Below are 27,799 nucleotides of genomic sequence, written 5' to 3'. Positions count from 1 at the left end.
TAAACGTAGTTCCCAGGGGTAGGGAGCAGAGCTGGATTTGTAGTGCGGCTCATGAATCAGACTCACAGCTGAGGCTATTTAAAGGGCTTTCACTGTCAACAACGCGTGCTTTTTCCTCAAAGATTGAGGTAAATTTTTATGCAAAAGTCACTGAAATGTGAATAAATGCCTCGCAAAATGCATGTTGAAGTTGTGTTTGTGCGTCAGCGTGTTTGTTTAGTGGGCAAATCCAGGTCTAGTGCTACAATGTCGGCTAAGTGGCTAACGCTAGCTCGCCTCGGATATATTCACCTGAACATCAACAAGGCAGCTGATTATTGAGAGCAGCAAAGCTCAAGCTTCAGTTTTTAAACCTTATGTTTTCATAAATAAGGCATTTGTGTTTAAAATTGTGTGTTTTTGTGATGCATGTTGATGTTTGTTTGGTGTTTTAGCACCTGCTGGCTAACTGAGAGAAACGGGCCTGGGGGGGGGGGAGAAAAAAGAAACACATAAAATGCATGTTCATGGGTTATGGACTGAGAAAAGTTTTATTTTTAATTTTAAATGAGTGACTGGTTTAATCTAAAATCACCTGGAAGGACAACTTGCATGATGATAAGCTGCTGTTTTTGTTCTTTTACTTATTATACTGTTATTATTTTCCATCATTATATAATAATTAAACAATCATATATATAAAATTATATCTCTTCTAATATGCACCAATTATGTAAGGAATATCTATCTTATCAATCAACATGAGCTCCATTTGAACCTTGACATAATGGGAATCCTTTTAACAAAGGTCACGTGACCACTTTGTCTACTCGTGATGATGTCATCATTCTCAGTTTTCAAGTTCCTTTCTTTATTATGTGTTTTGGTTTCTTTTTTATGTTGTTCCTGTTCCTCTGTAGGAAGGAAAGGGTTAGTCATGGCGGGTGTCGGGGCGAACACCTCTGCGAACCCTGCTTGTAAGATTATGACCTTTCGTCCCACCATGGAGGAATTTCAGGATTTTAATAAGTACCTGGTGTACATGGAGTCTCAGGGAGCGCACCGTGCCGGTCTGGCTAAGGTCTGTCACGCAAGACTTTTATACATTTGCTTTCGATAAATTCGACGGCGATTGATAACTGTGCTGCGCTCGTACATCACGGCTTCCTGTGCAGAATACTATGGTATGATATGCTGGATCAAGTGCTATTCTATTCTGAAAAGGCTCCAGGTACTGAAAGCGGAAGCCTTTAAAAAAAAAAAAAAAAACTTGCAGTGATTTAAAGTGATTGTTAGAACATCACTCATACCCCTTTTCCACCAAATCAGTTCCAGGGCTGGTTCGGAGCTGGTGCTGGTTCACAACTCGTTCAACTTGCGAGCCAGCTGAGAACCAGTTTGCTTTTCCATAGCTCACGGTGCTAAGCGGAGCTACGTCAGTTACGGCGCTACGTTTACATAAACCTTGGTGCGAATATCAAAGCAAAAACAACATGGAAGAAGCAGCAGCGGCAACAACAATAATAATAATGGATGACTTCGCGTTTGTACAGCTGCTGCTTCTCATCGCTTAAAAATGGCGATCTTTCACGGTCTTGTTATTGTTGTTGGTCTTAACAACTCCGCCCCCCCCCGTTGACATAAGCGGTTCTTTCCTCTGGCCCAGCAGAGAGTTGGTGCTAGCCTGGAACCGGGTTTTCTGGCCCCAGAGCCAGTTCTTTGTCAGTGGAAACAGAAAACCCGGTTCCAAACTAAGTACTGGCCCCAAACCAGCCCTGGAACTGCTTTGGTGGAAAAGGGGCATCATTCACGTTGATGTCATCTTTTTTTTTAAAAAAATATTTCTTGCTTAGATATCAATTTCAAGCGTCGTCCGTGCTACATCTAGAAACAATCTATTTCCTGATGGATGTAAATAAATATAAAATAATGTTAAAGGGATTATTATTTTTCTCTAAAGCTGAATCAGATCCTCGGTCTGTCTCCATACAGGTGATACCGCCGAAGGGCTGGAAGCCGAGACGAACCTACGATGACATCGATGATCTCGTCATCCAGGCGCCCATTCAGCAGATGGTGGCCGGTCAGTCAGGGCTCTTCACTCAGTACAACATCCAGAAGAAGCCACTCAGCGTACAGGAGTTCCGCAGGCTGGCGAATAGCGACAAGTGAGAGAGACACACCAGTCTTTCGCTCTTTACATAAAACTTGATCGCATCTAATTTCCTTCAGGCTGCTTTTACCCTCTTTAACTTTAAGCTCATGTTTTACATACAGTTCTACAGGCTTAGAAATTATTTGCAGCTCTTCAGTGCTGAGTGTTGTTGCTTTTGTTTTACTTCAAGACCAATCAGATTTGCAAGTTAGGGGACAGGACAGAAAAACAAACATGTAGGACAGACTGGAGGTGGAGGGGGGGAAAGTCCGAGTGAATATGTAGATTTTGTTTAACGGAAAATATTTCGCTGCTCACGTTCTAATGTGGCGGCACGGTGGTGTAGTGGTTAGCGCTGTCGCCTCACAGCAAGAAGGTCCTGGGTTCGAGCCCCGGGGCCGGCGAGGGCCTTTCTGTGTGGAGTTTGCATGTTCTCCCTGTGTCCGCGTGGGTTTCCTCCGGGTGCTCCGGTTTCCCCCACAGTCCAAAGACATGCAGGTTAGGTTAACTGGTGGCTCTAAATTGAGCGTAGGTGTGAATGTGAGTGTGAATGGTTGTCTGTGTCTATGTGTCAGCCCTGTGATGACCTGGCGACTTGTCCAGGGTGTACCCCGCCTTTCGCCCGTAGTCAGCTGGGATAGGCTCCAGTTTGCCTGCGACCCTGTAGAAGGATAAAGCAGCTAGAGATAATGAGATGAGATGAGACGTTCCAATGTTGTAACGTAATTAAAAATAACTTATGATGTCACACTTTAAACAAATCATTATAATCTTGTAATACTGACTGTAATAATAAATCAAATCTGGAGAGTAGCGTTAGCTAGTTAGTGGATATGAGCTCGGACTGGTATGGTCATGTGACCCGTGTTAGCATGGTCGTCGATAAAAACAAACACGTCACAAAGTTAAAAACAAGTCATAGCTCCGACTTAAACCCGAATCGCTTTGATGTTCAGGTAGGAGGCGTGGCCGAAAGTTTGAAGGGGGAGTTACGGTATATGTTAGAAGTTATTTGGATTCTAACAGCGGTCATGTGTGTGTTTATAGATTTTGAGACAAGTGTGTAGTGATGTTAACCTGGAGCCTATAAGCTTCACAGACTCTTCTAATTTATTAATTTTCCAAGCCTGATTAACTTTATTATAAGTAACATTTTGTGACTTTTTATAATAAACGTTTGGAATAGTTGTGCGTGGAATTTCTTGCTAACCGCTAATTCAGGTCAGAATCGCAGCATGTTGTGATGAGGTGGGATTTTGGCTTGTTTTGCGCAGGTACTGCACTCCCCGCTATCTGAACTACGAGGACCTCGAGAGAAAGTACTGGAAGAACCTGACGTTTGTGCCACCCATATACGGCGCGGACGTGAGCGGGACACTATACGATGAGGTCAGACTGTAAACAGCGGCGTTAATTCCGATGTTTCCAGATGTTTACTGTGATGCGTTTACTCATGAACTGTTGAGATCTGGGAGGAAAAAAATGTTTTTTTTTTAAGCTTTATGGCTTGGTGTTGTTCGTGGAAAACATCCACTGATGGCGAAAATCATTGATTTGACAGACAGTGAGCTCACCATCATGCTTCATAAAGTTTGTGTGTGTGAGATTGCAGGACGTGGACGAGTGGAACATCGGGCACCTGAACTCCATCCTGGACGTGATTGAGGAGGACTGTGGCGTCTCCATCCAAGGTGTGAACACGCCCTACCTGTACTTTGGCATGTGGAAGACGAGCTTCTCCTGGCACACAGAGGACATGGACCTCTACAGCATCAACTACCTGCACTTCGGAGAACCCAAGTCCTGGTTAGAGATGTGTGCTCTCGTTATGGATGTTTAACTGATCAGACAGATCACGTTTAAATCCTGGATCTGTGATTATACTGTACACGAATGTTGCTGTGGCAGTGGGGGCGTGGCCTCGCATCAGTTTGTGGGTGGAGTACAGAAGCACGGCAGACGAGAGATATTCATACACTTTTTTTTTTTTTTTATTTTGGACTGCGCTCGTTGCTTTTCAGCTTAAACCGTTCGTTTTAGTTTCTCTCTCACGTATTAATCAACAACAGGTGCACTGACTTTGCCACTCACCTTCCCTGGCCCCGCCCTCCATTCACAGACTGATGCTAGGCCACGCCCCCGCTGCCACAGTAGCTAATTAGCCGAGACGCATAAGATCGGTGGACCAGTTTAGCACCTCGTCTCTGTTATGTTATGTTAGCACATTAGCATATTTATCTTTTGTATGATCATATGTTAATCAGATCAACTGTTAAATGAAATTTTTCAGGTATGCCATTCCTCCAGAACATGGGAAGCGACTGGAGCGTTTAGCCACAGGTACACACCCTCTCTCTTGTCCTGATATAGAAACAAAAAAACAAAACTGCCACTGTAATCATAGCAATGCTCGTATTGGTTGACTAAATCCCATCTACGACTATTCATCTCCTCTTAAAAAATAATCTCTTCTTAGATAAAGCCACATAGTCGAGCTTGCATTTGACTGCTTTGGAGAACAAACAACAATGACCTGCACCTTATGCGATGTTTATCATGGTTTATAATTAGAATGACATGAGGAAGCGAATTATATTTAGTGCGTAGTAATCAGGGAAGGCTTCGGTATTGTTAGGTCAGGATGGTGCCCTCTGGTGGTGAATTCTGCGATTATCTCAGGATTCAAACGTCACCCAGAATGCTCAACAGCGTTCTTGAACAGAACTTTTTCTCCCCCCCCCCCCCCCCCCCAGGTTTTTTCCCTAACAGCTTTAAGAGTTGTGAAGCGTTTCTCAGACACAAGATGACTCTCATATCACCTTCTGTGCTGAAGAAATACAGCATCCCGTTTGATAAGGTACAAATCAATGCAGTCAGACAAGATGTATTTGGTCATAGAGCTGTGATACTTCTACATACAGTGGTGCTTGAAAGTTTGTGAACTCTTTAGAATTTTCTATATTTCTAGATAAATATGACCTTAAAACATCAGATTTTTACACAAGTCCTAAAAGTAGATAAAGAGAACCCAGTTAAACAAATGAGACAAAAATATTATGCTTGTTCATTTATTTGAGGAAAAGGATCCAATGTTACATATCTGAGTGGCAAAAGTATGTGAACCTTTGCTTTCAGTATCTGGTGTGACCCCCTTGTGCAGCAATAACTGCAACTAAACGTTTGTGGTAACTGTTGATCAGTCCTGCACACCGGCTTGGAGGAATTTTAGCCCATTCCTCTGTACAGAACAGCTTCAACTCTGGGATGTTGGTGAGTTTCCTCACATGAACTGCTCGCTTCAGGTCCTTCCACAACATTTCCATTGGATTAAGGTCAGGACTTTGACTTGGCCATTCCAGAACATTAACTTTATTCTTCTTTAACCATTCTTTGGTAGAACGACTTGTGTGCTTAGGGTCGTTGTCTTGCTGCATGACCCACCTTCTCTTGAGATTCAGTTCATGGACAGATGTCCTGACGTTTTCCTTTAGAATTTGCTGGTATAATTCAGAATTCATTGTTCCATCAATGATGGCAAGCCGTCCTGGCCCAGATGCAGCAAAACAGGCCCAAAACTACCACCACCATGTTTCACAGATGGGATAAGGTTCTTATGCTGGAATGCAGTGTTTTCCTTTCTCCAAACATAACGCTTCTCATTTAAACTAAAAAGTTCTATTTTGGTCTCATCCGTCCACAAGACATTTTTCCAATAGCCTTCTGGCTTTTCCACGTGATCTTTAGCAAACTGCAGATGAGCAGCAATGTTCTTTTTGGAGAGCAGTGGCTTTCTCCTTGCAACCCTTTCATGCACACCATTGTTGTTCAGTGTTCTCCTGATGGTGGACTCATGAACATTAACATTAGCCAATGTGAGAGAGGCCTTCAGTTACTTAGAAGTTCCCCTGGGATCCTTTTGTGACCTCGCCGACTATTACATGCCTTGCTCTTGGAGTGATCTTTGTTGGTCGACCACTCCTGGGGAGGGTAACAATGGTCTTGAATTTCCTTCATTTGTACACAATCTGTCTGTCTGTGGATTGGTGGAGTCCAAACTCTTTAGAGATGGTTTTATAACCTTTTCCAGCCTGATGAGCATCAACAACGCTTTTTCTGAGGTCCTCAGAAATCTCCTGCTAATCCTAGAGGTTCACATACTTTTGCCACTCACAGATATGTAATATTGGATCATTTTCCTCAATAAATAAATAACCAAGTATAATATTTGTGTCTCATTTGTTTAACTGGGTTCTCTTTATCTACTTTTAGGACTTGTGTGAAAATCTGATGATGTTTTTGGTCATATTTATGCAGAAATATAGAAACTTCTAAAGGGTTCACAAACTTTCAAGCACCACTGTAGCTTTGGACTTATAATGTCACTAACAAGTCATAAAACTCTCTAGAACTCTGTCCCAGTCATCGAGTGTGACTTGCTGACACAATGTGAGCGTATCGTGATGTTGGTTTGTGTATATATACGTATACGATCAGATAACGCAAGAGGCCGGAGAGTTCATGATCACGTTTCCTTACGGCTACCACGCTGGCTTCAACCACGGCTTCAACTGCGCCGAATCCACCAACTTCGCCAGTCTGCGCTGGATCGACTATGGCAAAGTCGCCACTCAGGTACGTTCATCATACGCTATGTTTCAGTTCTAATCACATCGTATTGTTTTTTTTTATTACACCTTTGTTACATTATATGGGGTTGTCATTAAAGTAGCTATCATAAGGAATTAAGAAAATAATCAGCGACGAAGCCGAGTTACTGTTCTCACCTGGAAGTTGGTTTATTTTTCATTAACATTTTTTATTCCTCTTAAACAATTTGCCACTGAATAAGTTTTTTATATGTGAATGACATCATGTTTTATGGATAAAAAGTAAGTTAGTCTGTCTTATCGCTTACATTATAGCAGCTGTAAACGTTCGCAAAATCATCTTTCCTGTGGAGGAAAACGTTCTTGCTGGTACAAAGCACTGCTCGCACTGTCGTCTCCTTCCCGAAGTGACGTTTTTCTTTGTTAAACATTTAATCGGTTGATATCATGCATCTGCTGTACCAGTTCCTGTGAATGAGCTGTTATAGAAATGAGTGTATCAGAACCATGTGATTTGCCTTGCAGCAGGAATCGCTGACCGAGTAAGAACCGCTGCGTCAAGCTTTTAACTGCATCCGTGAACGAATATCAATTAATTTTTTTCTGCGTTACTTTTTCACAGTGCACATGCAGTAAGGACATGGTGAAGATCTCCATGGACCCCTTCGTGAGACGTTTCCAACCCGATCGATATCAGGCGTGGACGCAGGGCAAAGACGCGTGCTCAATAGACCACACCCTGGCCACGCCCAGCACCACGCCTGAGCTCCAAACATGGCTCCAGAGACGTCGCAAGGCCAGAGCCAACAAAAGGCATGAACGGCAATTTAGGTTTTAAAAAAAAAAAAATCCTGCTCTAGTTTAATAGTTGGCTGATTAGCAAAACTTTTTATTTAAAAATTAAAGTTAGCATCTATATGGTTGTTTTTTTTTCTCTTGGCAGAGAGAGCTACCCTTGTACGCGCTCCAAACGACTAAAAACCATGCAGCATCCAGTTGTCATGGAGAACACAACTACACGGATCAGCGACCAGGAAGAGGAAGTGAAAGAGGAGGAAGACGACAAGCCCCACGATGCATTGTGCCGCTCAGGTTATATACATGATGCTTACCTGTAATTTATTTCGCGCAATAGCACTTTACGCTTTTTTTTTTTCCTTTTCCTGTTTGTTTTTTCTTATTTCAGGGCAATGTCTTAACAATAAATAAACCCCTCGCTCTGTGTTGGTCTCACAGGGCCCGCTAGTCTGTGTCAACAGATTTGTTTCGTGAAGGTCACACGAGTTAAGAGCAATTTACTGGTCCAGCCGTCTAAAAGAGTCCCATCCCAAGCCCCGCCCCCTGAATTCTTAGGAACCGGTGATCCTCTAACCTCAGCTGAGGAAACCCCTGGATCCGGTGTGGATGACACACTGGACTCGGAACAAACCCCAGAACGTTCGTGTGTTGCCAAATCCTCAAGCAGCAACTCACCATCTGAAAATCAGTCCCCTTGTCAAGGTGCAGTTCCTGAAGAAAATCCTCTTGCTGTAAATCCCTCGAGTACAGCAGTCACTACTGAAACCTGTGAATTCGCAGGAGTTCCTTCGTCCGACATGCCTTTCCTTACACCAGAAGTCACGGAGGATCCCGAGGGAAGAAAATCTCCAAACCTGTCGTCTGAAATGCCCTTCCTGACCCTCGCGGTCCAGTCCAGTGACGATCACACCCTTCTGAATCTTAACGAACCTGAAAAGTCCACCTCGCCTCAGAACACGATGGGTGAAACAAGCACTCGCTCGAAAGCGCTGTATCCTGATTGGTGCTCAAATCCATTCCAAGAAGACGTCAGCCAATCACTCGGCTCTGATCCAGACACGAATAAGGATCTCCTCCATGAAAAGAGAGCTGGAGATGAATCTGCATCAGTGGGTCAAGCTGTGAACCTGGTCTCCAATATCTCACATCCTCCCAAAGCCAGTACTGAGCTTTTCAGATGTAGTTCTGTACAGGATTCTCCGTTATCAGCGAATACTAACACACTTTGCATCGAGTCTCCTTCCACGTCTTACGACCAGAACCCTCCCAACAAGCCCTCTTCTCTTCTCAATGAAGCCGACTTCATGTCTTCTGCATTACCAAACCTCTTTGAAGAACCTTCTACCATTTGGAAGAACTTGAGCTACCAAAATCCAGAAGTTTCAGAGCTTGTGGTGCCTTACGCCATGTGGGCAGAGCCTCGGTGCCAGCAAGTGAAGTGCCCAGATCCTTCAGACTTTCCGGAGAAGAGCGTGACGTTTACTGATCTGGAACCCAGCGTGGTTCATCATTCTGGCGCGGAGCTTCTTGATTCTCCGGACAGGCCTCAGAGGTCAGACAGCAGCAGCGAGTCTAGTGAGGAGAACTCCACGAGTGAGGCGGAGTACGGAGATTCAGGCATTGAGCCGGGAGAAATCCGCATCGTGAGTACCCAGACTCTTCAACCCAAATTGATCATGTTTTAATCCTCATTGTGTGAATATTCATTTTCTGCCTTCTGTTGTCGTCATCTCAGTACACCATGCCCACGGTGAAGAGAAAGACGACCAAAAGCTGGCGCCATCCTTTGAGGAAACCGACAGCCAGGGCAGTTCCAAGTGCCGTGAAGCAGCAAGCCAACAGTGATGATGGTGAGTTTATAAACTCCTCGGTTTTGAAGACGTTTTACAAATTACTTGCACTGGAGACTCCTTCTGTAAAAGCCAAGTAAACATGTCCTGACACAAATCTTCACCCTGTCAATAATTACACACGTTTGTGTTGTTACTATAGAAACGGTAACTGGTTAGAACAAGAGCAGGAATATTGAAGTTAATCAACACCTGACCAATCAGAATCGAGAATTAAATGGTGGAAAGTAAGAAACACACAATTGCGTTGCTAAGCTACAGTGGTGTTTGAAAGTTTGTGAACCCTTTAGAAGTTTCTGTATTTCTGCATAAATATGACCTCAAACATCAGATTTTCACACAAGTCCTAAAAGTAGATAAAGAGAACCCAGTTAAACAAATGAGACAAAAATATTATACTTGGTCATTTATTTATTGACCCAATATTACCTATCTGAGTGGCAAAAGTATGTGAACCTCTAGGATTAGCAGTTAATTTGAAGGTGAAATTAGAGTCAGGTGTTTCCAATCAATGGGATGACAATCAGGTGTGAGTGGGCACCCTGTTTTATTTAAAGAACAGGGATCTATCAAAGTCTGATCTTCACAACACATGTTTGTGGAAGTGTATCATGGCACGAACAAAGGAGATTTCTGAGGACCTCAGAAGAAGTGTTGTTGATACTCATCAGGCTGGAAAAGGTTACAAAACCATCTCTAAAGAGTTTGGATTCCACCAATCCACAGTCAGACAGATTGTGTAGAAATGGAGGAAATTCAAGACCATTGTTACCCTCCCCAGGAGTGGTCAACCAACAAAGATCACTCCAAGAGCAAGGCGTGCAATAGTCGGCGAGGTCACAAAGGACCCCAGGGTAACTTCTAAGCAACCGAAGGCCTCTCTCACATTGGCTAATGTTCATGAGTCCACCATCAGGAGAACACTGAACAACAATGGTGTGCATGGCAGGGTTGCAAGGAGAAAGCCACTGCTCTCCAAAAAGAACATTGCTGCTCATCTGCAGTTTGCTAAAGATCACGTGGAAAAGCCAGAAGGCTATTGGAAAAATGTTTTGTGGACGGATGAGGCCAAAATACAACTTTTTAGTTTAAATGAGAAGTGTTATGTTTGGAGAAAGGAGAACACTGCATTCCAGCATAAGAACTTTATCCCATCTGTGAAACATGGTGGTGGTAGTATAACGGTTTGGGCCTGTTTTGCTGCATCTGGGCCAGGACGGCTTGCCATCGTTGATGTATAATTCAGAAGTCATTGTTCCCAGTGAATTCTAAAGGAAAATGTCAGGACATCTGTCCATGAACTGAATCTCAAGAGAAGGTGGGTCATGCAGCAAGACAACGACCCTAAGCACACAAGTCGTTCTACCAAAGAATGGTTAAAGAAGAATAAAGTTAATGTTTTGGAATGGCCAAGTCAAAGTCCTGACCTTAATCCAATGGAAATGTTGTGGAAGGACCTGAAGCGAGCAGTTCATGTGAGGAAACCCACCAACATCCCAGAGTTGAAGCTGTTCTGTACGGAGGAACGGGCTAAAATTCCTCCAAGCCGGTGTGCAGGACTGATCAACAGTTACCGGAAACGTTTAGTTGCAGTCATTGCTGCACAAGGGGGTCACACCAGATACTGAAAGCAAAGGTTCACATCCTTTTCCTCAATGAATAAATTGCAAAGTTTAATATTTTTGTCTCATTTGTTTAACCGGGTTCTCTTTATCTACTTTTAGGATGTGTGAAAATCTGATGTTTTAGGTCATTTATGCAGAAATTTAGAATTTTCTATAGCATTCACAAGCTTTCAAGCACCACTGTAGTTACTCTAGCTAACACACAAATATCGCAGATTTTAAATTCAAATCCACTGAATTGGTGTTCACTTAATTGTCTCGTGTTTTGTGTCTTCTATCAGAACCTATGGAAGAGTGTAACGCGGAGGAAGAACTGCAGGAGGCTGACGTCTGGGCAAGACCGCTGGTTCATCTCTGGCACAGCAGGAAGTCTCACTTCCCATCGGAGAAAGAGTACAACAGCACAGCAGCGAAAACGGCACCACACTGCGCCGTGTGCACCCTGTTCATGCCTTACTATCAGGTAACCTACAGTCAGTAACCCTTATAATATAGACGCCAGGAACAAAATGAAATCGATCAGAAGCGAGAGATGGGGTCCAAGCATCCCAGTGACCACACCCATTACACAAGGTTACGGCTTACTGTTTTAGTGCTGTGTTACGGTATTGCCAACATTTTCTCACCAGCCTGAAGAGACGAAAGACGAAAGCAGACCCGAGGTCACGATGGCAGTCGGAGAGGCAACGGTGAGGTCGCGACCTCTGATTCCGGAGATATGCTTTGCGTACCGTGAGGGGTCGTGTCCCCCCAACACACTCCTGGAGGAAGATGGATCCAGTCCTCTCGTGTCCTGTAAACGCTGCTGCGTTCAGGTTCATGCCAGTATGTACGACACCACATCCGCACGTACACGCACACTGTACCTGCAGATCAAATTTTCAGGGTAGGTGGACAGTGGTCCATAGATTACCTCGTTAAATTTTGGGGGGGGGTAATCAGGTCAAGGTCACTGGAAAGATCAAAATAACACATTTTCCATTATAACTCAAACGGTTGCCGATAGACAAGCGTTTACTATTATCAGCATGTCGGAACTCCCATATGGCCTTTCATCTGGAACCTTGAGTGACCTTGAAAGGTCAAACTCAAGGTCATGGATTTTAGTAGGACTATAACCTGACAGCTGATGATTGAGAAATATTTCCGTTCTCAACATATAGGTATAAAATAAGTGCTGCCAGGTGAGGTTTGGTTTGTTTGTTTTTAATCTTTTCCCGCCTACTGTCCAGGTTGCTATGGCGTCGCTGCTCATGATGTCACCCAGGAGTGGACATGTGACCGCTGTTCGTGTGGAGATCTATCCGCTGTACGTGATCACTCAAAGAGATGTTCTAGCTTGGATTGTTAAGAGTTTTTAATCGTGTGTGTGTGTGTGTGTGTTTTTCACAGGAATGCTGTTTATGTAACTTGAGAGGCGGTGCGTTGAAAAGAACGACAGACAACAGGTGAGCGCTCTCGTCACATCAGACGCATTTTTATAAACGGTTAAACACCGCTCTTGGCAGCTTTACTCCACCGGAATTTTCCACACACGCCGGTCACGTGTGAATGAGTGTGTGTCATGTAGGCGTTAACGTGTGATGTGTTCCAGATGGGCCCATGTGATGTGTGCTGTGGGTCTTCCTGAGGTCAAGTTCATCGATGTGGTGGAGAGGAGTCCCATCGACATCAGCGCCGTCCCTGCACAGAGATACAAACTGGTACGCACACACACTAAAACCTGTGACGCGCATGAAATGCTCCCCCCGCCCCCGGTATTAAATTCAAGAAACATTCTGCACAGCTGATATTCATTATTCCAGGATTCCCTTGATTGCAAAAGTTTGTGCTCCCTTTATTGTATATCTGTTAAGAAATGAGTAAATTCTACAAGAAGAAAACTATTTAAAACATGAGACGAAAAAAAAAATTAACAGAACATTGTCAAAAAGATACCAGAACCAGAGATGGCAATGCTTTTTAAACTTTTAACGCTTTTTTTGGGGGGGGTGTAACATTTGTGACATCCAGAGGTGGACAAAGTACCCGACTTTTAGCCTGGCAAGCCAGACTAAATGTGAATATTTAGTCTGGCCTCGCTCGTAGACCTTTCCGAAGGGTGTGGGAGGAACAACCCGCTGTCTTTCAAACTGTCTCTGTGCGTATAGGCCAACGCTCTGACCAATCAGCGCAACTGTGTCGTAGTCAGAGCGACAGAAAGCAGTGGGGGAGGCCTTGAAATAATTTTTCAAAATGCGTATTAATTAATAAACAGGTTCTAGATATTAAGAAGTTTGGAGATAATGACCACAAGTTTGGAGTCTGTACCATATACTTAACATACACTTTTTTTTTTCCAAGTGTTTTTCAAGGGTTTGCTTAAACTGTTTGAGTTTTTATTTTTATTTAGTGGTGTTTGGTGAAATAATTTCCCTTTAAAATAACGGGAAAATAAGAAACAATCAAAAAGTAATATTTCAAAGCTGTTTATTAATTCTTCGTACTGCACAAACTGGCCCCATCCTTTTGGCTACGAGCGGAGCCAGCTGGTAGATCAGACTTTTGCCATAGCCGGTCGGCAAAACAGCGAAAACGTCCTTCTTGAAAAGGAATGAGCGGAGAGCCTCTTCCTGCTCATGTTTCAACGAAAACTCCAAGTCTAATTCTTCTAAAACTGATTCCAAAGCGGAGTCAAACGCGCGCTGTTCACTAGCCGTAGCCATCTTTCCTGTTGTGCTTTCTCCAGCGTCGCGCAGCCTTGTCGTCACTCCTGCAAAAGCCCGCCCAAAGAAACCTTGCGTTGTGATTGGCGGGCACGATTTGATGCCCGGGGTGTTTTGTTTATATGGTGCGAGGCTAGACCCACTCGTAGGCAAATATATTTTTGGCCGCTAGGCGGGTGGGTCTAGTTTACTAGGCTACCCGACTTCATTACTGAAGTCAAAGTTCAGATCCCACTGGTCAAATGTTAGGCTGATACAAGTGAAAGCTGTCCAGTCACATTTTTACTTAAGTTAAAGCACTGAAGTACTGGCTTTTAAAAATACTTAAGTATTAAAAGTACATTTTCTGCCAACACATTGTTGTATTATTGACACTACACTTACAAAACCTAACGCCTCTGAAGCAACCGACTGGATTTACTGACTAGCTTGTAGAACCTGTAGAGCTGAAGCTCCATCCGACATGCTAGCAAACTCTTCAAACTCCAAATCATACTGGGTAGCTAAAGTTACTAGAAAAGAGATTTGTATATTCTGTTTATTTGGCAAGATTATGCTAAAACATATTTCTAAAAGGACTTCAGATAAGTTAACGTTATTCCTGTTAGCGTAACTCCGTTTTTACACGCTAACTAACAGTGTCCAAGTTAACTAGCTATATGTTAATGTTAGCCGTGGACAAGGCGACGGCAACTTGACGGGAAAATCCATAGAAAGTCATTTGACTAACCAGGCTGCATAGCTATCGCAACATTATCGCTAACTCTAAAAGCACGGACAACTTCATTGCGAGCTTTCTCTTGGAATAAAACATTTATATACCTCAATATGCTTCTGCAGGTCGGACGGCGAGTTTTTGTAGGCTGCGATGTGGTTCGTTTTCGGCAAACATTTAAAATGAAGCGAATCTTTAATCCTTTCAGAAAACTGAAACATGGGTTCTAGGTAAAGCCATGAGTGCGTGCGTTCCCCAGAAGAACCGCCTCCTTTCATTGGAGAAATCACTGATCTTGATTTTATACAGTCTAGGGACGTGACGTGACCCAAGTGATTACTGAGACTGTCTCAGTGTCACCTGCGAAAAAAAAATCCACTTTCAAAGCTGCTTCTTAGACTACGTTCAGACTGCACCCTGAAACGACCCATATCCGATTTTTTTTGCCCATATGCGACCTGTATCCGATTTGTTATTGACCATCTGAACGACACAGATCCGATTTTTTTCACATGCGACCCAGGCCGCTTGGATATGTGGTCCTAATTCCGATGCATATCCAATATTTTCACGTGACTGCAGTCTGACCGGACAGGTCGCATTCATGCGACCTACACGTCATCGACAAGAGACAAACGTCACTATTCTGCGTTGGCTAATGGAAACTTGAAGAGTGCGCTTTTTTTTTTGCTTACGTATTACGTAGATGTGCTTATTACGTGTCAATTTGCGCATGCGGGACACTTTTGGGTCGTTTTCCGTTCATATTGGAGATCGCATACAAGTCTCATATAATTGGTAATGTGAACGGCCTAACAAAAAAATCGGATTTCACAACAAATCGGATATGGGTCGTTTCAGGTTGCAGTCTGAACGTAGTGATAGTAACGAGGACCTTGACAGAAATGTAGTGGAGTGAAAAGTATGATATTTGCCTTTAAAATGTAGTGAAGTTAGTCATGAGTTTCAAAAAAAAAAAAAAAGTACAGATACTCAAGTAAATGTACTTCGTTACTGTCCACCTCTTGTGCCACCTTCCACAAACCTTACCTACTGCTAAATTTAACACCTTGTTGAAAATGGTTGATAAATGACTTTCATCGAGCTTCGATTGTTTATCACTCTTTTAGTAAAGTGCTGTTTCAATGTTCGCAAAACTCGAACTGGACTAAAATTTTCTGCCTTTTTTTTTTTTCAAAAGTTTAGGAAATGCAATCATTTTCGTTCTCGCGTGCGTATTTTGATCGCTCAAAGTGCAAAATGATTCCCGAAGTGAACACGAAGCTCGTTTGCATATAGCATCACCCACACACACCTCTCCATAAAAGGTGACGTGCAGAGACAGCTGGGAGCATAAAATGAGTGATAAGGGTAAAGGCTGAAATCTGAAGTGGGTGTTTTGACTCATTTATATGCCAATAAAATTTAATAATCTGCAGTAGTGTGCAAAAGTCTTAGGCCCCCTTTTTTTTTTTTTTAAACCCCATACACACTTTTTTGTGATAGATTTCTATTTGATGACTTCTACATTATCGAGTCAGTACAAAAACATTTTAGAGTCCAAACGTTTGTTCATTTTCCAGCACAAGATTCAAGTGCATATTCTGGACCAATTTCATGTTTGTTTTTTATATGAAAGTACGTCCCTTTACACACATCCAGAAGGGTAATTTTGCACAAAGCCATCTGTCTACAGCAGAAAAAAATAAAATAAAACGCGTCTGGAAAAATCCCAAAGGAGTCTGGAGCCAGATTCGTGACGTCACCTGTGGAAGCGCCAGCAGGCTGCGAGAGCTTTGCACGGTTTCAGTGCACAGCCTGTGTAGACCAAGCGCTCCCATTTCTCTCTCATTGTCCGGTCTTTTGGGAAACGATGAGTACTAATCCCATCAAGATTGGTGCTGCTACACCCTCCTACGATACATCTGTTAACCAATAATTACGCGATAACGTTGAAGAAATTTGCAGAAAACCACCAGGTCGTTTTCTCATAAAAAAACCAGCGCTGACGTAGGATTCAGAGCAGGGGCGATTTCTCAGAGACAACAAGGGAAGCCGAGCTTCCCCTAAAATTCTCTCCCCAAACTGCGGCATCTACGATATTGAATTCTCATTAAAACAGTAACTTGCATAACATAATATATGCCCAAGATTGTATTTACGTTCATAACTATCCTGTAACTTATTTGAGTGATGTCTGACGAACTTGCAGTTCGCTACGAGAATCACCTTTGCTGCCAGGCTGTAACCAGCATTGCCAGATACTGCTGACGTTTTCCAGCCAAAATCCACTTAAAACTGCCCAATCTGGCAACACACTGTAACCTTTCTTATTTCAATGGGCTCTATGGCTGGCAGCCGGGTATCCGTTGCAGTCTATGAGAGGGCTCTGAACAGCCAATTTCGGCTAGTTGTTATTGGTTAAAATTGACAAAATCGTCACTTCCAGGGAAGTCGGGCTTCTCTGGGACTAAACGAGACAGTGGGAGGGACAAGAAGCCGGGCTGATGAAGGATTATTGGAGGTAGTGTCTGAAAGACATGAGGAGGGCGGGCTCTGTACTTCGGCGTCGGCGAGGAACACGGAAGCATGATCAGTCAGTCGCTAGCGGATGTCGAGAAAGTGCAGTCGTGTGCCAAAGTGCTGTCCGACTTTCTTTTCATATAAACGTTTCTTCTCATTGATGTCTCTGTACATTACTCTGTAAATAAATGTAAATATTACTCGTTGTGCTCCGTTAACTTTCATCCATTCTATCAGTTTGATCATTCGCGAATTCACTCGTTTATTTCATTTGTAGTTCAATCTGGTTGTAGGCTAGCTTGAGCCTTATTGGGATCTGCAGTGCTAGCTGCTAACAGAAATTGGTGAAGTCTCTGGAAAGCACAACCAGCTGGTATGACGGTCACAGACCATTTTCTGGAAAAGGAGCGGAGGGCAGAATTTGTGTATAAATAATGTTCATGAATGTGAAGTGTGTATATTGTTCAGTAATGTTAAGAGAATGGTGGGCTCTGTGTTATAGGTTATACCTGGGTATGATATTCAAGGTTCTGTGTGTTGCATAGCCTACCTGGTTATGAATTTCCAGACTGTGTTGCAGAAGATGTTCAAGGATGTGTTGCACAGCTGGGTGTTGTGTTAAAGACTCTGTGTTGCATATCAGGGTATGATGTTCAAGGCTCTTCGTTGAATCGCCAGTGATTTTTGGATGTTTGATATTTTTGATTAAGGATATGAGGCACTAGCCTGGCAAGCCAGACTATAACATGAAATGTACAAGCAAAAATACTTTCTGCCACTAGGTAGGGTTGTCTAGTTCACTATGCTGATGGGGCACACCTTTCTATGCTTTGATATCTGGCCTACAGGTTTTACGATGAATGCGTAAAATGGGCTTCCCCTGTTTTAAAAACCAGCAGCCGCCACTGATTCAGAGGGAGGCGTCCCGCATGCGACGTCACGAAAATCAATGTTCGCCGGGAAATCCAAATGCCAAGTTTTTTCAGAGGCGGACCAATTCGCCTCAAATGGCTTGATTTCAACTGAATTGTTCTGGTATTGCGCAAGGTAAAAAAAACTGCACAAAATGCGACAGATATTTGACCGAAGTTTAATATAAAATAGGAGAATTACACTGATCTTGCTCCGGAATTTACCCGTGATATGCACTTTAAATGTTAGAGGGGGAATAAAGTTTGTATCTGAGCAGCATATTCCATAAGAACGCACTTTTCAGATTAAAAAAGAAGGCATAATGAAGGCTGCTTGGTTTTGGTGCATAATGAAGGCGTGACAAAGTGTCCAGAAGAACTGCGGCCGGTTCTGTAAGATGCTCAGTAAAACCTACAGCTCATTTCCGCATAAAACTGCTCTCACTGGACCTGAGACTACTATTTTTTTTTTATTTTAAAGCAAAGCGTCATCTCACACCAAATATGGACTTTGTTTCATCTATTATGGTTTACTGCTTCCTGTTTATAGTATTTATTTTTTTTTTTTTGGAACGTTGAAACGTCTCATTTCATTATTATTTAAGCCGTGTTTGGCCTAGAGCATTTCTTTACATGTGTCTAAGACTTGTGCACAGGACTGTATGATACAGTAATAATAATCGAGCTCTAAGTCTTCCATCAGATGAAGTTTGTTTACGGCTTAAAGCTACGCACAGACAGAGTGGCCCGTCCTCCGTTTCAACACCGCCGTTTCTTTCATCATAACTGAGAATTTGTTTTTAATACATGGGTTTGTGTTCTTTAATTAATACACTAAATAAATGTATATTAAAAAAAAAGACTGGTTTTCAAAAAATGGTGCTGTTGGTCCCTGACCTTGTGAACTCTTATGAGGCTGTGTTTTTGATTGAGACTCATCTTTAATTTGCTCTGGATAAGGGCATATATGAAATGCAGTAATCATGATAAAACTCGACGGTGTATCTGAGATAAAAGTGCACAAACTCCCTGTACGGTCAAGCCGAGGTTTACGTCAGTTAGTCATCTTATTCGTAAATTTCCACACACTAAGGAGCATGAGTAGGAAATGAAAGTTTTTTTTGTTTGTTTTTCTGAATTTACAGGATTTTCATGAAAATCTGTTCATGTTCAGTTTGATGACAGAAATGTTTTTGACAACTCAGTGTCACTTTGTCATTGAGTTTTATGATTGTGAATGAACCGTCCTCTGATGTCCTCCTCTGGCTGTAGAAGTGTATATATTGTCATAAACGGATGAAGAAGTTGGCGGGTGCGTGTATCCAGTGCTCCTGTGGACGTTGTCCCACCTCCTTCCATGTCACATGTGCGCACGCCGCCGGCGTCACCATGGAGCCTGACGACTGGCCTTACGTGGTGTTCATCATCTGCCACAGGCACCAGTCACGGAGCTCCAGCACTGTGAGTACTTGGCTAAAGCCCCGCCCACACCGCCGTTCCTACCAATCATCGGTGTGAGCTTGTGTCTAGTCCACAGAGAAATCCAGGATGGACGATTGCATCAAAAACATTTTATAAATTCTTTCTTTTTAAAAAAAAAAAAATTATTATACCCCTGCCCCAAATGGAGGGAGGGTATACCAGTTTACCTCTGTCCATCCGTAACACCCTTTTTCTCAGCAACTACAAATCACAACTGCTTGGTATTTGGTACCGAGCTTCAGCTTGGGGTTCTATACCGTGTATACCGTTTTCAGGTCTGTCGCACATCGACTTCCTGTTTACCGACTGAATGTAGTTACGAAACATGTAGGGTGGATTTTGACGCTACAACCCCGATTCCGACAAAGTACAAATTGTAAATAAAAACGGAATGCAATAATTTACAAATCTCAAAAACTGATATTGTATTCACAATAGAACATAGACAACATATCAAATGTCGAAAGTGAGACATTTTGAAATTTCATGACAGCACCACATCTCAAAGTTGGGACAGGGGCAATAAGAGGCTGGAAAAGTTAAAGGTACAAAAAAGGAACAGCTGGAGGACCAAATTGCAACTCATTAGGTCAATTGGCAATAGGTCATTAACATGACTGGGTATAAAAAGAGCATCTTGGAGTGGCAGCGGCTCTCAGAAGTAAAGATGGGAAGAGGATCACCAATCCCCCTAATTCTGCGCCGACACATAGTGGAGCAATATCAGAAAGGAGTTCGACAGTGTAAAATTGCAAAGAGTTTGAACATATCATCTACAGTGCATAATATCATCAAAAGATTCAGAGAATCTGGAATCTCTGTGCGTAAGGGTCAAGGCCGGAAAACCATACTGGGTGCCCGTGATCTTCGGGCCCTTAGACGGCACTGCATCACATACAGGCATGCTTCTGTATTGGAAATCACAAAATGGGCTCAGGAATATTTCCAGAGAACATTATCTGTGAACACAATTCACCGTGCCATCCGCCGTTGCCAGCTAAAACTCTATAGTTCAAAGAAGAAGCCGTATCTAAACATGATCCAGAAGCGCAGACGTCTTCTCTGGGCCAAGGCTCATTTAAAATGGACTGTGGCAAAGTGGAAAACTGTTCTGTGGTCAGATGAATCAAAATGTGAAGTTCTTTATGGAAATCAGGGACGCCGTGTCATTCGGACTAAAGAGGAGAAGGATGACCCAAGTTGTTATCAGCGCTCAGTTCAGAAGCCTGCATCTCTGATGGTATGGGGTTGCATTAGTGCGTGTGGCATGGGCAGCTTACACATCTGGAAAGACACCATCAATGCTGAAAGGTATATCCAGGTTCTAGAGCAACATATGCTCCCATCCAGACGACGTCTCTTTCAGGGAAGACCTTGCATTTTCCAACATGACAATGCCAAACCACATACTGCATCAATTACAGCATCATGGCTGCGTAGAAGAAGGGTCCGGGTACTGAACTGGCCAGCCTGCAGTCCAGATCTTTCACCCGTAGAAAACATTTGGCGCTTCATAAAACGGAAGCTACGACAAAAAAGACCTAAGACAGTTGAGCAACTAGAATTCTACATTAGACAAGAATGGGTTAACATTCCTATCCCTAAACTTGAGCAACTTGTCTCCTCAGTCCCCAGACGTTTACAGACTGTTGTAAAGAGAAAAGGGGATGTCTCACAGTGGTAAACATGGCCTTGTCCCAACTTTTTTGAGATGTGTTGTCATGAAATTTAAAATCACCTAATTTTTCTCTTTAAATGATACATTTTCTCAGTTTAAACATTTGATATGTCATCTATGTTCTATTCTGAATAAAATATGGAATTTTGAAACTTTCACATCATTGCATTCCGTTTTTATTTACAATTTGTACTTTGTCCCAACATTTTTGGGATCGGGGTTGTATTTCAAGAAGCAAAATGCGATTTCAGAATGCCAGTTTACCAGGATGCTGTTTGAAATCCTGGGGAGAACACTGCTCTTTACTTATTCATTTCAGGGTTAATCATTTGTTGAAGTCAACATTCATAAGTGTCCTATTCCTTCGACTGCTTGCATTCCAATATAAGCGAGAGCGGGGGGGGATACGCAAGTGAGCAGTCGCTCACAGTCGATCTTGTTTTAAACAGAAGTCAAAGGTGAGCCGAACAGAGCTGGCCTTGGGCCAAACTGTGATCGCCAAGCACAAGAACCTGCGCTACTACAGCTGCCGCATCGCCAGCGTCACAGCACAGACGTTCTACGAGGTCATGTTCGACGACGGCTCGTTCAGCAATGACACCTTCCCTGAAGATATCGTGGTGAGTGTGTGTGTGGGGTGGGGGGGTGGGGGGGGGGGGGGGTGGTGTAGGATGCAGTGTTAGTGTGTTTAATACTGTAACACTTCTCCATATTCACACAGAGCAGAGACTGTGTTCAGCTTGGGCCTCCGGAGGTTGGCGAGGTCGTGCAGGTCAAGTGGCCTGATGGGCTTTTTTACGGGGCTAAATATCTGGGCTTTAACACTACATACATGTATCAGGTACACACACACACAATCATCCAGCAGTGTGCTGTTACAGGAAATTAATCAGTGATGATGGTGTGATGTGGCAGAGTTACTTTTTCCACCCCAGCATTGATAGATTTTTTTTTTTTATTTTAATAACACCACCTGACCAATCAGAATCCAGAAATCAGCAGTATTGTGGTATAATTAAATAATATTGGCTGGCATTGAGTGGTATATCAGATATATTCCATTCAGCTAGCATGATATTGAACCAGTCGAAGACGAGAAGCTGAATGGAATATATCCGATATGAAAAAAGCCAACCAATATTAATTATTATTCATACACATTCGATGGAACAATTACAGATTTTACAAAAAGTTAAGAACGGGGAACTTAGCAATATTGAACGCTGATTCTGATCAATGTTCTGTCGATCCAATGTACTGTACAAAGTCAAAGCTCTAACAATAAAAATGGTACAAGTTCAAAAAGCCTGAACAACAACCCAACTTGTATACAAGCTATATACAGGTTGACAGTTGAAGTTCAAAATTACTCTAGGTCGTAGTTAATTGTTCCATTGCAGTTGTTCAAAACAAAAGGGCTTTGCTGAGTGAAGTCCTCTTGTAAAAGTCTCCGTCACTTTTCCTCACCTCCAAGTAGAACTTTGACAATATTTCCACTATTACTCTCCGAGTTTTTCAATGTCTGTTGGTATGTTTTTCTCTTGTAAATATGCGTGAAGAATATCCAGTGAAGTTTCGGTAGCCTTTCGGGTGTTCAGCGTGTCTGTCTGTTTAAATCTTCTGCTTTTAATGAAGCAAACCTCGTGGCCATGTTTGTGTACAAACTGTCAGTCACTCACTAGCACGGAAGTTTTACATCTCCGATGTGTCTCTCTTCCAGCTTTTTGATGTCCGTTGGTATGTTTTTCTCTTGTAAATACACTACCGTTCAAAAGTTTGGGGTCACTTTGAAATGTCCTTATTTTTGAAAGAAAAGCACTGTTCTTTTCAATGAAGATCACTTTAACCTAATCAGAAATACACTCTATACATTGCTAATGTGGTAAATGACTAATCTAGCTGCAAATGTCTGGTTTTTGGTGCAATATCTCCATAGGTGTATAGCAGTGGCGGCTGGTAGTCTTTCAAACAGGGGAGGCTGGTCGGTTACGATATTTACAGATTTTAAAAGAAAAAAACACATCAATTTTGCCCATACTCTTGCCTCTGATCTGGCTGATTGTTGGCAGCGTCACAAACTGTGAAATAACAGGTTCTTTTGGCCCATTAGCCTACTGTCCAATATACATGATGGTGGTGTTGGGGGGTGTATATTTTATATTTTAAAATTGTGGCATGTTTAAAAATTTTTCATTATTGAAAGCAGCTCTTTGTCAGGAACCTCAGCAGTAACAGCAGAGTGTTCTGGAATAGGCACAAGCACTGACCTTGGGGAGCCAAACATAGAGCTGGGTGCCACACATTTCATTCAATGACACTTTCCCTATATTTTACTTATTTTGACTGAGAAATGTTTTATTGACAATTTTGATAACCCTTCACTTTTAATCCAGGTCTGTAGTGTGAAATGTTCTCGGCTGTGTTTTTGTTTAAAAATGTTTTCCAAATTGTAGCGGTGTTTAATTCATATCCAGAGAAATATATATTCCAATATAATATACTCAGCATAAACATGTTAAATAGATTCTATATTTTTGGTCCATCCATGACATATTACTAAAGTAGCCTATTTACTGTTGTTGATGTGGGTCACTTGCTGTTAGCCAATTCACTTTCTCGTACCAGGAGAGCTGAAAGGAACGAGTATTATTCCCTACCTTTTTCACCAAGTCAATTTGAGGCGTTGGTCTATCCTGCTCTTTAATTTTTTCCTCGAAAGGAAGACTGGCAAATGGCTTCGCCAAAATTAAATCAGCAATGCTTGGCCTCCGTGCGCAGCTTTCTTGCTAGCTGACTAGCCCCCTCAAGTTCAAGTTCAGTCACTCAAATAAACGAAATTTCTGGAACTAAGATAGCAAACTTGACAACACTATATTTACACTTTATTTACAATGAAAATATATACAAACTAAAAAAGCTGGTAGAAACCGTATGTAATGAATGAAATCGAAATGTAAGCTGGTCTCTTACAATACACCACAGCACTTGTGAATCTGCATGGGACTGAACTGAAATTCACCGCCGCCTGTCTATATTTGAAACGAGCTGTCAATCAAAGAAAATATCCGGCCACTTTTACCAATCACCAGTCTCCTCGCGGAAACTGCCATGTCCCTCCCACAGTGAGGCTGGGAGTCTGTGGGCGGGCGTTTTCGCAGTATTTGTCCAATAACCGTCTTGCATTTTGAGATTGAAAAGCGCAGAGCTCCCAAATGCCATTGAAGTCCACTGAGGCTGGGCTGCATCGCGCTGTCACGAGGGGGAAAAACTCACGCACACATTAGGCGAACTGGGGAAAGTTATAACGGAATGATTTCGCACTGTAGTTGGGTTGAGCACATATATTTCTATGATTCTGGATCTGAAATAGCAATGTTATAAGGTCGGCTATAACATAAGCCTAGCGCAATTCATCCTACACGATGTTCGTCATTTTTAGAGGAGGCTGAGCCTCCCTCGTTGTCTTAGAGCAATCGCCTGTGGTGTATAGAGGCCCATTTCCAGCAACCATCACTCCAGTGTTCTAATGGTACAATGTGTTTGCTCATTGCTTCAGAAGGCTAATGGATGATTAGAAAACCCTTGTACAATCATGTTAGCACAGCTGAAAACAGTTGAGCTCTTTAGAGAAGCTATAAAACTGACCTTCCTTTGAGCAGATTGAGTTTCTGGAGCATCACATTTGTGGGGTCGATTAAATGCTCAAAATGGCCAGAAAAATGTCTCGACTATATTTTCTATTCATTTTACAACTTATGGTGGTAAATAAAAGTGTGACTTTTCAAGGAAAACACAAAATTGTCTGGGTGACCTCAAACTTTTGGAACGGTAGTGTATGCATGACTATATAATGAAGTTTTGGTAGTCTTTCTCTTTCAAAATATATCTTCCGCTTTTAATGACGCGAACCTCACGGCCATGTTTGTTAACTATCACAGTCGCTCGCTAGCGTGGAAGTTTTCCCATCTCCGTGTCTCTCTCCCAGTTTTTCCATGTCCATTAGTATGTTTTTCTCTTTTGAATATGTAATGAAGTTTTGGTAGCCTTTCAGGTGTTCGGCACGTCTTTCGTCTCAGTTTATTTATTTCGTGCTTAAACCGAGCACTGGATCTTCTCTCTTTCCCAGCCGACAAAAAAATGATTGTGCGCAGGCGCAGCAGAAAAGTTTTGTCATTGGATCTTTGCATCAGCTCTGACGTGTGATGTCGTGTTGTCTTGACAACGTGCAATATTGCACGCCCGTTCTCCATTGGGGAGAATGGTGTAATACACGCAGGATAAGTGATCTATTGCATGGCATCAATAAATCCACTAGAAGGGAATAGAATACATGTTTCTATTCCATGGAAAAAGTGTCCTGTGTGTATGTGTCATTAAATTATACTGGATAGTCGAAGACAGCCATTTGGGGTTTGATTGTTTGTGTTTGTTTGTTTGTTTAAGGTGGAGTTTGAGGATGGTTCTCAGGTCCTGGCTAAAAGAGAGGACATTTACACCCTGGATGAGGACCTGCCCAAAAAGGTCAAAGGTCGTCTCGTAAGTCATGAACAGAACTTCACCATGCAGTACTGAAATGTTTTTCAGTAGGGTTTGATGATTTTCCATCATGTAGGCTCCGCCTCCCCGCAATTAAAGGCGGAATTGTAGCAGAAGTGGGACGTGATCTTGACAAATGCAAAAATGTTTCAGCCAAACTAAACCCTCATCCAGCAATTCAGGTTTCGTATGCAAGTTGCCTTCATTTGCATATTTGATTCGGATTGTTTTATGACCCAGTAACAGTCCAGTTTGAGATTTTTTTTTCCAGTGACATCGTCAGCTGTCTGTTTCTTAAAATAAGGCGGAGAAACCACTTGACAATTTTCACCCACTCAACTAATGAATAAATTAAATAGGATTAAACTTTTTTTTTTTAAATCCCAGATTAGCTTTCTAGTTTGAGCATAGAAGTAAGAAAAAAATGTCAGACACCAAACATTTACCTGATGGGTTACTTTTAGTTCACGTGGTCATATTTTAACATGTAAATGTTTCCTTTTCTCTTTTGTGTGCATCTTGGGCAGAAGTAAAGTTCTGACTGAAGGGGGGGGGGACCTGCATGTAAACATCCAGACATTGACTCGGAATCGGTTTCTAAAACTGAACTGATTTTATATCTCCATTTTACACCCAAAAAAACCCCCTACATTGATCAAACTGTGATCCGAGATGATCCCGACTTAGCTAGCAAGACTGGAGTCGTCTTTAGGAAACTTTTGGTGAAATACTTTATATATCGTGTATATATTGTTTCTATAAAGTCAAGGTGTTTAAAGGATGTTCCAAAAAGAAGTGGAAAGGCATGTGGAGAACAGCGACCTCCACCAAGGCTAAATGCAGCATCTCGCAAGAAAATAAAATAAACGCATAGCTCTGCCCCTTGACTCGGATCCGCTCTAAAAATTGAACAGGTTCTTCTGTGGCCCATGCTGCATCCTTGCATGCTCTTGCGACAAGGCTTTTGCAGATAGCTTTTCGCAGACAGTTGTAATTTATCGTTGAGCGGGGAGTAATAGGCGTGCGCGATGTTATTCACCGCCACAACGCAAGGGGGCGCAAAGTCGCGAAATCGCTAGGAGTAGTTGGTGGGTGTGGTTAGTGGAGTGTTTATCCTCCGGTTACTTATAATGACTAGAACTGGAGTCGTATAGATGTCCTCACTTCCTCGATCAACCGCTCTTCGTGCTGCTCCATCTTCGCTCGTGTTTTTAAAAATGGCGGTTGTGAAAACAAACCAGACCGGGAAAGTAGGGAAGCGGAAGTGCGTGTACAGCGGATGTAGAGTGGACCAATCGGAGCCCTCTTGTCTGCGACGCTATCTGCGAGGACTGGGTTGTCAGCATAAATTGGCCTTAAGTTTTATGGAAATCGGGTTGTGCAGTCCTGCTTACAGACGCCTCAACAAAAATATAAGAATTTTTAAAAAAATGCATTTTAGGTTTTCCCAGCCCACCACCCAAACTGTAAATGTTTATCTGCGAGTGTTTTGCTTTTGCAATTGATTTTTTGTTTTTCTTTTGGGGGGGGGCATGTGCAGTCCACAGCCTCCAGCATGCGTTTTGAGGACGCGTTCTTCACCACGCAGGGCGAGCGCAAGAGGCAGCGCACACCAAACTCTCGCTTCCAGAACGACTACGTGGCTGACCCGAGCCCCCGAACCTCCACCTGCAGCAAAAGCAACTGAGAAACCGGAAAGAAGAGAGAGAAAGGTGAAAAAGTAGCTGACAAACTGTGATGAGGTGTTTTTTTGTTTTTCCCTCTGCCCTGACACAGTTTGTTGAAAGCTGAGAAGTCTGAGATGGAAGATTTTTTTTTTTTTCAAACATTCAGTAATGGTGAAGCATTAAAATATAACTCTGTTTTCTCATGTTTATGCTCTCTCTCTCTTTCTCACTGTTCCTGTCTGATTTTGCACCTTACACGTTATTTTCCAGATCGTTTGCTTGGCTTTGCACGCCGCTTCTGTAAATCGCCTTCGCACTCCTTCCCTACTAACACGACACTACTCCTGTTGTCTCGAGCTGATTTATTTTGTTCTTTTCAACAAAACGTTGCTACTGATCACCTCTAAAGCACATTTAGCCCACTTTTAACATTGGAGTTTTATCTTATTTATTTGGGATTTCATCTTATTTTTAGTGGTGCTCAAATCTGTAAAGAAAATTAAAGATATCTGTATTGAAATCTGAAGGCTGAATTATTAAGGTTTGAATAAACATACATGTGAATATC

The 27,799-nt window shown here is 42.5% G+C and overlaps 1 protein-coding gene across 3 annotated transcripts; it reads left to right on the top strand.

The window, feature by feature from the left end:
* On the top strand, positions 1–27,799 carry kdm4c (lysine (K)-specific demethylase 4C). 3 transcript variants are annotated; one of them, XM_060916675.1, is made up of 22 exons: positions 3–128; positions 900–1,060; positions 1,972–2,147; positions 3,409–3,523; positions 3,747–3,940; positions 4,425–4,474; positions 4,888–4,991; positions 6,629–6,766; positions 7,364–7,554; positions 7,685–7,833; positions 7,978–9,182; positions 9,275–9,389; positions 11,296–11,477; positions 11,644–11,839; positions 12,247–12,323; positions 12,407–12,462; positions 12,609–12,717; positions 19,141–19,329; positions 21,478–21,648; positions 21,750–21,869; positions 25,472–25,564; positions 27,105–27,799. In XM_060916675.1, the coding sequence occupies exons 2-22, from the start codon at positions 917–919 to the stop codon at positions 27,249–27,251; spliced, it is 3,921 nt and encodes a 1,306-aa protein (XP_060772658.1). In that variant the 5' UTR covers positions 3–128; positions 900–916; the 3' UTR covers positions 27,252–27,799. The 3 variants fall into 3 exon arrangements, 2 of the variants coding, with proteins under 2 accessions (XP_060772658.1, XP_060772659.1); XM_060916676.1 differs by lacking the exon at positions 21,750–21,869; XR_009654298.1 differs by lacking the exons at positions 11,644–11,839; positions 12,247–12,323; positions 12,407–12,462; ... (4 more) ...; positions 25,472–25,564; positions 27,105–27,799 and adding an exon at positions 9,532–9,616 and having other exon boundaries at positions 1–128; positions 11,296–11,384.

Source organism: Neoarius graeffei, chromosome 3 (assembly GCF_027579695.1).
Source record: "Neoarius graeffei isolate fNeoGra1 chromosome 3, fNeoGra1.pri, whole genome shotgun sequence".
NCBI lineage: Eukaryota > Metazoa > Chordata > Actinopteri > Siluriformes > Ariidae > Neoarius > Neoarius graeffei.
This window is presented reverse-complemented; position numbering and strand designations above follow the sequence as displayed.

What these genes read in the sequence shown, in the direction of transcription:
- kdm4c (XM_060916675.1), top strand. Translation starts at nt 917, where the DNA reads ATGGCGGGTGTCGGGGCGAACACCTCTGCGAACCCTGCTTGTAAGATT. An exon ending in CTGCGTTCAGGTTCATGCCA is followed by an intron (nt 11,840 to 12,246) that starts GTATGTACGACA and finishes CCTACTGTCCAG; the next exon opens with GTTGCTATGGCGTCGCTGCT. An exon ending in AGTCACGGAGCTCCAGCACT is followed by an intron (nt 19,330 to 21,477) that starts GTGAGTACTTGG and finishes TGTTTTAAACAG; the next exon opens with AAGTCAAAGGTGAGCCGAAC.